We start from the raw sequence: 9,954 nt of genomic DNA, 5'->3' as shown, positions 1-9,954 counted from the left end.
CAATTTTGAACCTCCATTTATAAAATGGTTCATCCCTGCACCATTTAGGGTGCTTAATGTATCTAAATGCACCCTCAAAGGTAAATAAATGTACGAAATTGCACTCATTACAGTGCTGCTTTTGGACCAACCCTTGGTGTTCAAATTGGAATCCCTGTTTCGTGTATTCCTTAGTGTGAAGGATTATTTTTTTCCTTATTTCTTGTAACTCGATGCCAGTTTGATTCCTGCTTTTTCCAAAAGATCGTCAATATCCTTGGTACTCTTACCGTCTTTCCATGTGTTGAGTATTACCTGATAGGAGGCCGAGTAATCAGAATGTTTCTCTTCGAAGATATCTTGACCTAGCTTGGAATCGAAGCCAATACCTAACTAACTTAGAGAAAATAGAATATCCCAATCAGGGACCGCCGCGAAGCGGTTTTCAAAGGAGGATGGGGGGGGGGGGGAGGGGGCTGAGCATGCAAAAAATCAAAATCATGTGGTCATTTTTACGTTTTTGGAAAAAAAGTGGGGGCTGAGGCACCCCCCGGCTTCCGCGGCCCCTGCCAACTAAAGATAACGTACATGTAACAACAAAATTCATAAAAAAAATAATCAATGACAAAGACCTAAGATGCGGATGGGAATGAGTGGATTGTGTAATAATTAATATTCCACGGAAGAAGCAGATGTGCTGATGGAATGAATGAAGACATTTTAATAGGAAGTGAAGGATGATAGCCAGAGGAGAAGTAGAATAATTTCTAACACCTCTGGTACCCCTATTCTGACACCCGTTTCCCCTCACTAACTTTTGTACACGTAGTGAATATTCATTGGGGTCACATGTATTTTTCATCAAAAAGAGGCGTGGCCAAATTCCCTTTCTGTGATTGGTTTTTATTGCTATTGAATATCCATTAGCCATAATGCTTCTTCGTATCGGTGATTGTTCTATTTTCATTGCACGAAGAAAACGATAAACTTTTTCAAAACATAATAATGTTGCTTTCATTTTAGCAAGACAATTTAGAAATTGGTATTTAATACTATATGGTTTAGTCAAGTTGGTCCTTATTGTCAAATATGTAAAAAAGAATGTATACTTCAAACAAAAACAAAACAAACAGTGAGTGAGGGACACCATCGACTGTCTCATTTGCATGTCACTGAGTTGTGCATATCACTGTTTTGTGAAAAATTAGGGAAACTATGAAATTTCATAACCTTATTTTACATCTGATTTTGATGAAATTTTCAGTGTTACGCTAGTTTGACTTTTCTCTATTTATTCAAATCAGCGTTTTTTTTTCTGGGCTGGACTTCACCCTTAATCAAGGACTTGTGGAACATCAGATATCACATTAAATACAAATATGTATCCGAGCAATCCAACATCAAAGATCACATGGTTGCACAACGAATATCAACATTATCAAAATAACAAATATGAAGCTAATTAATGTGCCATATGTGTGTTTCAAATAACATATATCAGAAAATAATCAAATATTACAAACATTCACATGGCAAAGATTAATATTGGTCAATATTCCCCCATTTAGTAGATGAAGCCAACTGTGTATAAAAAATAGTGAAATTCAGCTACAAGGTCCCAGAAGGATGAACATACGGTTTGATTTCAGATTGGAAGCGTGCGTTCGGAAATGAACAAACGTCACCATCTTCATGAGGTTTGTCCTAGAATATGTTGATGAGGACTATCAGAGTTTAATATTAACGAGCATACGTCATCTCTTATGAATTCATCAAACAATGGACCTACTAGCTACTTTGCTAGTAGGTCCATGATCACACCTAGGGTTGGCAGTGGAGAATGAGGATTCAGTAGTCGAGTTCGGCCATGATGTACAAGAAAAGATGACCGAATGGTTGACTTTTAGGTTTGGAGCCTTAACCCAGGAGTGAGCAACTGTCACAAAGTCTCACAAAGTTAATCCACAAAGAAGTAGTTTAAGTCCCCTGCTATTTCACTTAGGTAGCATCAAGTCTAATGCTGCTCCCACAAAGAAAGGGGCCTCACCAAGGCCTTTCCAGTGTCAATCCAAAACTCACTGGGCGCGGCCTAAGTCGAGACTATATCCACAATAATAAGAGTTATACATATCCTCAATAATAACAGCTATCTTTAAATCATAAACAATGCTTGCATGTAACAGTAACTATTCCTTTTACAAGTCTCATTATTCATAATAATACAACAGGATATTACTTTTTATGTGATGATAATGGTTGTTCATATTTCTAAACAGCTAGAAAGATTACAAAACATGCTGATATTCTATACACTGCAAACAAAGAAAGGTACAAATGAAAATAAGCAAGTGATTTAACATGACTTAAAATTGTTATTCAGAATATGTATTTTAAAAGAGCATGGCTCCCTATCATCTGATTCGAGTGTTAAAAATATAAAGGTATAATTCTATTTACAACCTAGGGCCTATCCAACCAACTTCCAATCAACAAACAGGCCGAAAGTGAGACACATATCCTTTCTCTCAAAACGTCAATAGGAAGAGAGCTTGCCCAATCTAAACAAGTAAAGTAACCCTTCACACTATACTTAAAAGAGGCCAATTTGCATTAACTTCCCCGGTCGAACTGTAGCTTCTGCAACAGAGGAATCAAATAATGCTAAGTAATGATTACATAGCCAAAGAACTGAGAAATAAACCCCTCAAAATAAGTTTGGAAATCTGAGTTTGGCCATTAATTTCTCCCGATTCCCAATTTCACACAATGCATATTTGACATCATTCAAAAGATGAGTTAATTTTCTTTAGAATGATACCATGCTTGTTATGATCATGCCATCACGAAAAAAGCAGGATTCAAAAGTGTTGGATGAGGTCTGAATTGAAAAGCTGCAAAACGAGCAAAAAAAGTTTGAAAATCTGAGTTTGGCCATTAATTTCTCCCAACTCCCAATTTTACACAATGCATATTTGATATCATTCAAAAGATCATTTAATTTTCTTTGAAATGATACACTGCTTGTTATGATTATGCCATCACGAAAAGAGCAGGATTCAAGAGTGTTGGACGAGGTCTGAATTGAAAAGCTGCAAAACGAGCAGAAATAGTCATGAAGGGTCAATACAGAAAATGATTCTTTTGTCTGTGTCAATAGAGATGAAAATCCATTCAAATCAAGCGCCTGCTTCTTCATTTTTTATGTTTTGTTGTGGTTTATGTAGTGATGGTTCTGTGAGATAACATGGTTTGAGTCGTGGTTTGAAATACCCATGCATGTTTGTTTGTTTGTTATGTGTTTGCTTGTGCAGAGGTGTGTTTGATTGCATGTTAATGTTAATGTTAAGGTGCATGAAAACAATTAAAAGAAACTGTTGAGACGACGAATACATCCAGTGTGGTATCATGGCATTGCTGGATTACCTCAAAACGATTTGACAAACCCTAACCAGCAATGGTCCAGAGTTGTCTGTGCCCTAAAAATTTTACAATCTGTATGTTATTATTGCATCAGTCTCTTTCTTTCAGAGATTCCCGATTTAGGAATTCAATTCAAGTTCCATTCAATTTCAATTTATCATAAATGGAATAAATAGGTGAATACAAAATCATGAGTGATAACGTACAACCCTTTACATGTACAAATAACAGAAAAGGCTTTTACAAGCCATGGCGTTTAGGATGTTTGACTGCTCTTCCATGGAGCTATCATGGCTCCCAATACGTGTACACACATTTCCATGTACTTCACATTCTATAAAACTACTAGCTTACAATTTACAATTTCCTATTTACTATTTGACCAGTCGGATAGTCTTTTGCCACCTCCACTAGCAATGTATCCAAGTTTCAAACATATACTATAGGTACACAGGATGTGTGGAAACTCTTCAGCAAGCCATTTAGGAAGATCTACGAGTCCACGACTTTCAGTACCTTTAGAACACTCTATAAATTATTCTGATAACCTCTACGAATCTTTCAGTTCACGAGAACTTCAATAACTGCTTTCATGAGTCTTTATTAAACAGTCTGTTGTTGTCTCCAAGTTCCAGAGATAGGTCTGTCTACAAGATGCGCTGACATAGCTAGCTACTTAAGAAGACCTACGAGTCCACTAGCTTCAATATTTTTAAGTACATTCTCTAAATCAGCCTTATAACCTCCTGTTCGAGTCTTCCAATTCATCAGAACTTCTTGGACTGCCCTCTTGTAATCCTGGCTGTATTTGACAAGTCTATTTTCGGCTCCAATTGCAGTATCTCCAAGTTCCAAACATAGATCTTCGTAAAGGGAGTATGGAAATCTTTTAGCTAGCGTAAGTAAGTGGATGTCCAAAAGAATTATCTTGGTACTATAGATAAAGAGAACAAAATCAGCTTAAATTTTAACAATATTGATAGAGATATACTGGCCGGTATTGTGAAGTCGGGTTTAACTTGGAACATGGCCTCACACTGTGCTACCATTACGGGAAGCCAAATATGACCCCTCAAAAAAGTGTACATTGTTGTATAGTTCCTATGTTCACTGTGCTCTTTCCTAATTCTTTGGTATTGTGAAGACAACTATCTTGTCTATTCTTCCCATACAGCTAAGGTACAAGTTCATCCCTACAAAAAGTTTATTTAAATAAAAAGAGCAAAATCCAACAAGAATAACACTGAAAATTTCATCAAAATCGGATGTAAAATAAGAAAGTTATGACATTTTAGAGTTTCGCTTGATTTCACAAAACAGTTATATGCACATCCTGGTTGGTGTGCAAATGATGGAAATGATGACCTCATCCACTCACTATTTCTTTTGTATTTTATTACATGAAATATTATAATTTTCTCCTCATTGTCCCGTGAAACAAAGTTTTATTTCTCCCTGAACATTCGAATGACCATTGTTTAACATTTTATGATAAGTTATGTTGGTCTTTATTGTCAAATCAGCAAAAAATGAAATAATGTATTATTCGAACAATAAAAAACAAAAGAAATAGCGAGGGACGTCATCAATTCTCTCGTTTGCATGTGACTAAATTGTGCATATAACTATTTTGTGAGAAATAAGCGCAACTTTAAAACGTCCTAACTTTCTTATTTTACATCCGATTTTGATGAGATTTTCAGCATTATGCTCGTCTGATTTTTTTTCTATTGATCGAAATCAACATTTGTATGAGGTGAACTTGACCTTTAAGAATGATTTGAGAGCCAAATAGCTAATAAATAAAATATCTAGATTTAATGTCACAATTAGCCATCCACAGTTAAACCACAACTCAAGACCAGCGTTTGAATTATATACGATTTCGAAATACGGGCCATGTGTTTAATTGTGATTGATGAAATTAATCTCACGTCAAACATTGAAAGCCAGCTTCACTATTATTGTCCATTAGTTTTGAGGTAACAGCCGCAGAATGTCTACCCTTCAAAGAATAGAGAGTTTTCGCTCGGTAACAAACGGAGGAATGAAGAACAGAGTTTATGTGTTGTTAAATGCCCATCCTGACAAAGAACAAAGAAGTTTTCGTCGAAAATTTATTGTTGAATCAAAACAGCATCTTAGTCTTTGATTCTGGTCAAACAGCATATTTGCACTGTTGTCAGCTTTAAAACTGACGAATCTGCTGTTCCGGTTCACCAATTTTCGGCAAAGACTTCTCCATTTGTTCTTTGTCATTTTACGGGCATGGTAATATATTACTACTCTGTTCTTGAAATAACCCCCTCTCTACTCTCTATGAAAAAGATAATTCCTCAGAAAAAAAATCCCCGTTTAGACTAGACGACTGAAAAAGACTAGAGAGAATTGACTTAGTTTAACGACAAGATAATATTAATTAGGTAGGGGAGAGGTAACGGTAGAAAGGCCTATATAGAGAGGGAGATATAGGGCCAGATATGGAAAAATGATGAGATAAAGAGAGGTTGAGAGATTGTGGGAAGCAGGGAACAAGCGAGTACGAGTGGAGATTCATAATGAGCTTGAAATAGAGACATTAGGTAAGCATGGTAAGGGTTCCACATGGGATATTAATACTTAGGCTTTTTTTTTTTGGGGGGGGGGGGGTCCAACAGTAACACTTTTGTACGTACCTTTTTGACCCCTCTCTCGTTTCTTCTACTGCTGATCTTGTCTGGCCGTGTGTTGGTCCTGCTGCTCCTATCTCTTGTTCTGTGACTTGCCATGTTGCTTCTGGTACTGGTCCCACATACTGTTCTGCTCTTGGTGCTGGTCTAGCAGGTCCTGGCGTTGATCCTTCAGCTCCATATACTGGACCTGATGGTCTTAGTGCGGGTCCTGTTGCCTCGGATGCAGATCCTGGTATCTGTAATGGTCCCGCTGCTTTTGCTGCTGGTCGTGATGGTTGTGAAACTGATCTTACTGCATCTTCCGTTTCTGCAAAGAAAGGACTTAAATTTTAATAATCCCAATTTATTTTCAAACATTCCTCAGTATGTTCCGGAGATGCATGGCGCATAAATTGAAGAGGACAACTCTCTCATTGTTATTAAGGCTATTATTGAGTTTGTAGGAGTTTGCAAATCAATTATAACAAATTTTATATCACAAAAGTCGTCTTCTTAAATCCTCCATTTCTTGTGGGTCTATAATCACCCAGTCCCGTATTCTACCTTTGTGTTTTATTTAAAGTTTGTTCTGAAGTAGTGGTTTAATTATGTATAGCCAATTGTGACATAAATCTCTAACAATAGACATGGAATAGGTCACAATACATGTAGGATTGACAGGTGAAGCATTAATATCATTTGTAGATAAAAGAACTCGTGATGAACGTCAGCAAGCTAGGGAAGATAGGAAAGAAGAGGCATTACTTCTTGAGCGGGCTAAAAAAGAAGAGGCATTGCTTCTAGAGAAAAAGTAAGAGTTAGCACGTTTGGAGAGGTAAATTTAAGTAATTCTAGTAATGGTAACGGTCGTTGTTCAGCACCCTCCCCCAAGCTTCCTCCATATATTGAAGGAACTGATAGTATGGATGCATACCTTCATCGGTTTGAGAAGTATGCTGAGATCCAAAGTTGGCCTTGGGTAAATTGTTGCAGGGAAAAGCATTGGATGTTTATTCTAGGGTTCCGATAGATAAGGCTGGGAAGTATGAAGTACTCAGAGAGGCACTTTTGACTATTTATGAATTAACCTGTGATGATTTTCGAAAAAAAAATGGTTTTCGTCTCCTGACGTAGGCGAAACCCCAAGTAAGTACATAGTCAGAATAGGGCACTACTTAGATCGCTGGATTGAGCTAACTGGTACAGATAGGTCCTGTGAAGTTGTGTAGATATGTTGTTGAAACAACAGCTCATTGAGAAAGGTGGTCCTTTTTCTAAAGGAAAGAAAGCCTTAGTCCGTTTCGGAAATGGTAGAGTTAGCTGATACCTTTTTTTAAGGCTCATGGTGGTCAGTTGGGGATTGTTAGGTCCAGATCTTAATAGTACATAAATGGGTGGACTGTTGTTAGTATCGTCTGTAGTTGTTGATGCAAATGTTGCAGACTATTCCCAGGAAAGTGGAGAGTTTCAGTCGGTGCTTTGTGCTACTTGTAAGTCTAAGCTAAGGAGCGAATTACCAGTTATAGATGGGAAAGTAGGATCCCAGGTTGTTAGTATTCTGCGCGATACTGGATGTTCAAGGGTAATTGTAAGGAAATCCTTAGTTGCGCCTGATCAATTCACTGGTAAGATTAGATGGTGTGTTCTTATAGATGGAACTGTTCGGTTATTTCCTATGGCTAGGATAGACAGTAGGTCCCCTTTCTTTTTTGGAACTGTAGAGGCTTTGTCTGTTAAATCACCAATATTTGAACTTGTTCTTGGGGAAAAAGAACATGTTCGTTCTGTAGATAACCCTCTTCAAAATTGGGAAGATGGTTCACCTCAAAGATGATACTGTGAAAGGATTGTCCAAGAGTGATAATTCTGAGGGTAGGTCTCCTTAAAGTGACGTTTCTGAGAAAAGTGTGACTCCGGATAGTCGTACGGGTAGTTTGACCCAGGTAGTTAGTCATAAGAGTAGTTTGGCTCAGTCGGTTAGTCATGAGGTTAGTTTGACTCAAACAGATAGTCATAAGAGTAGTTTGACTCAGACAGATAGTCATGAGAATAGTGTAGCTCAGATAGATTGTAATGAAGATATTTTGAATCAGGAAAATACTCCAGAGGGTAGTATATTTCAGGATGATAATTCTGATGGGGAGTAACACTAAGAATAGTGCTACTATTGGAATGGCTGTGCAAACAATGTCACAAGCTAAAGAATCTCAGCGTCCCCAACGGCCTTTAGTTGTGCCATCTGCTATTCCTTATGTTTCTCCTGAGGATATTAAGAGAGAAACTGTGTTAGATCCTACATTGAGAAAAGCTAGGGATCAATATCGAGCTAGACCAAATGATAATTCAAGGTTGCATTTTGTATTGGAAGGTTGTTGTGTATGATTTTCAAACCTGCATTGACTTCTAGTAATTATGTAAAACAGTTAGTTTTACCACAGGTTTATCGGAGGGCAGTATAGAAGCTAATCCATGAGGGAATTCTCAGTGGCCATCATGGTATTGGGAAAATGACAGAGAAAATATTGACATGCTTCTTTTGGCCCGGTATTTGTGCTGATGTTGTAAGGTTTTGTCGTAGTTGCGATATTTGCCAAAGAACGAGTCAGAAGGGTATAATTAGTAAGGTGCCGAAAGGTAAGATGCCTGTAATCGATACTTCAACTTCAAGATTCTTCAAACCTCCTTTGAAGTCTTAGCGACTGTTTGAAGAGACATTTAGAACACATCACAGATTCGACAGTATTCTTATATAAAGAACACTCGCGACATATCATTAATTTTGGGTTAAGAGAGGGAGCTTGTGTTGTATTTTGGAATTAGTCTATGTGCTTCTCTGTTGATTTATTATACTTTTGTACGAGGCTCTCCTTTGTAAAGACTGTTTGCTAATTTTGATGTAAAATAATTATGTAATAAAAAAAGGTAATTTTGACGGCTGTTCTCTAATTCTTGAGTCATTTGTGAATTGTGGGTGGTCAAGCAACCTGGTATTTAGATTTTTAATAAGTAATAATCACAATTGCATTTGAACTTTAGTTTAACCTGAATTTATTTAGGGTGAAAATTCTACTTTCAAATTTAAGTCGTGACACAGCCTATGAAGTAACCTCTCAATGCTCCCCAGGATATCATCACTATTCCGGTAGGATGCGAAAGATATTGTATGTTTTATTTTGCCAGCGCCATAATGAGGCTAAAATAAATGCAAGGAATGCTCCCAAGGGAGTGGAAATTGTGCACTTTTCGTGCGGGATTGAAATTAATCCGATGATCGGGGTAATGATATGATGTAACGCGCTTTGAGCCATTCTGGGAAAAAGCGCTTTATAAAAATTGGCTATTATTATTATTATTCGCCCTTCTTCACTACCGACCGATCTTCGCTCAGCGGTGACTCGACGTGCCCAGCTACTTACCACACAACATCGTCTAGTCACCATTTGGAAGAGCCTAGACTCAACCTGCAAGCTTTTCTCTCTAGAGGAAAAAATAACAACCCACTTTCTTGCCTCCTGCCATTCCTCCTGGTGCAGTGCCTGGACCTTCTACGTCATGTTGGGAATCTTAACCTGCCTGCATTCATCCTAAACGATTTCACTGGAATTGACCCCCATATCCTTGCATCGTCCATTTTCTTCTCCTCGCACTCCCTGTCCTCATCATCTGCCTCCTCTTTGACATGTCACTGCTTAAGATACATCCTAAAAATGTCGACAGCAATATCTAGAAAGGACCTGAATTACTCAAAATTCTGCGGCTTGCCGCCGATCTCCGAAGACCGGAGGAAGGAAACTTACAAGCTAGTCAGGAAAACTTGAAAGTCTCTCAAAGTGGAAGTATGATGACAGCAAAATTGCAATTGAGGCATTCCACAAATTATGTCGAACCTGCTCAATGATCTAAC

General features: G+C 37.7%; 1 protein-coding gene across 1 annotated transcript in view; it reads right to left on the bottom strand.

Moving 5' to 3' along the window:
- Positions 1-204: 204 nt before the first annotated feature.
- Positions 205-9,954, bottom strand: part of LOC129267888 (uncharacterized) — a 29,146-nt gene continuing 19,396 nt past the window's right edge. The window contains exons 8-9 of the mRNA XM_064104541.1: positions 6,075-6,378; positions 205-4,333 (exon numbers count right to left, since the gene is read on the bottom strand). Coding sequence (XP_063960611.1) covers positions 4,072-4,333; positions 6,075-6,378 — 566 coding nt within the window. The 3' untranslated portion in view covers positions 205-4,071. The remainder of the gene's footprint in view (positions 4,334-6,074; positions 6,379-9,954) is intronic.

The sequence above is a fragment of the Lytechinus pictus genome, chromosome 9 (genome assembly GCF_037042905.1).
Source record: "Lytechinus pictus isolate F3 Inbred chromosome 9, Lp3.0, whole genome shotgun sequence".
Lineage (NCBI taxonomy): Eukaryota > Metazoa > Echinodermata > Echinoidea > Temnopleuroida > Toxopneustidae > Lytechinus > Lytechinus pictus.
This window is presented reverse-complemented; position numbering and strand designations above follow the sequence as displayed.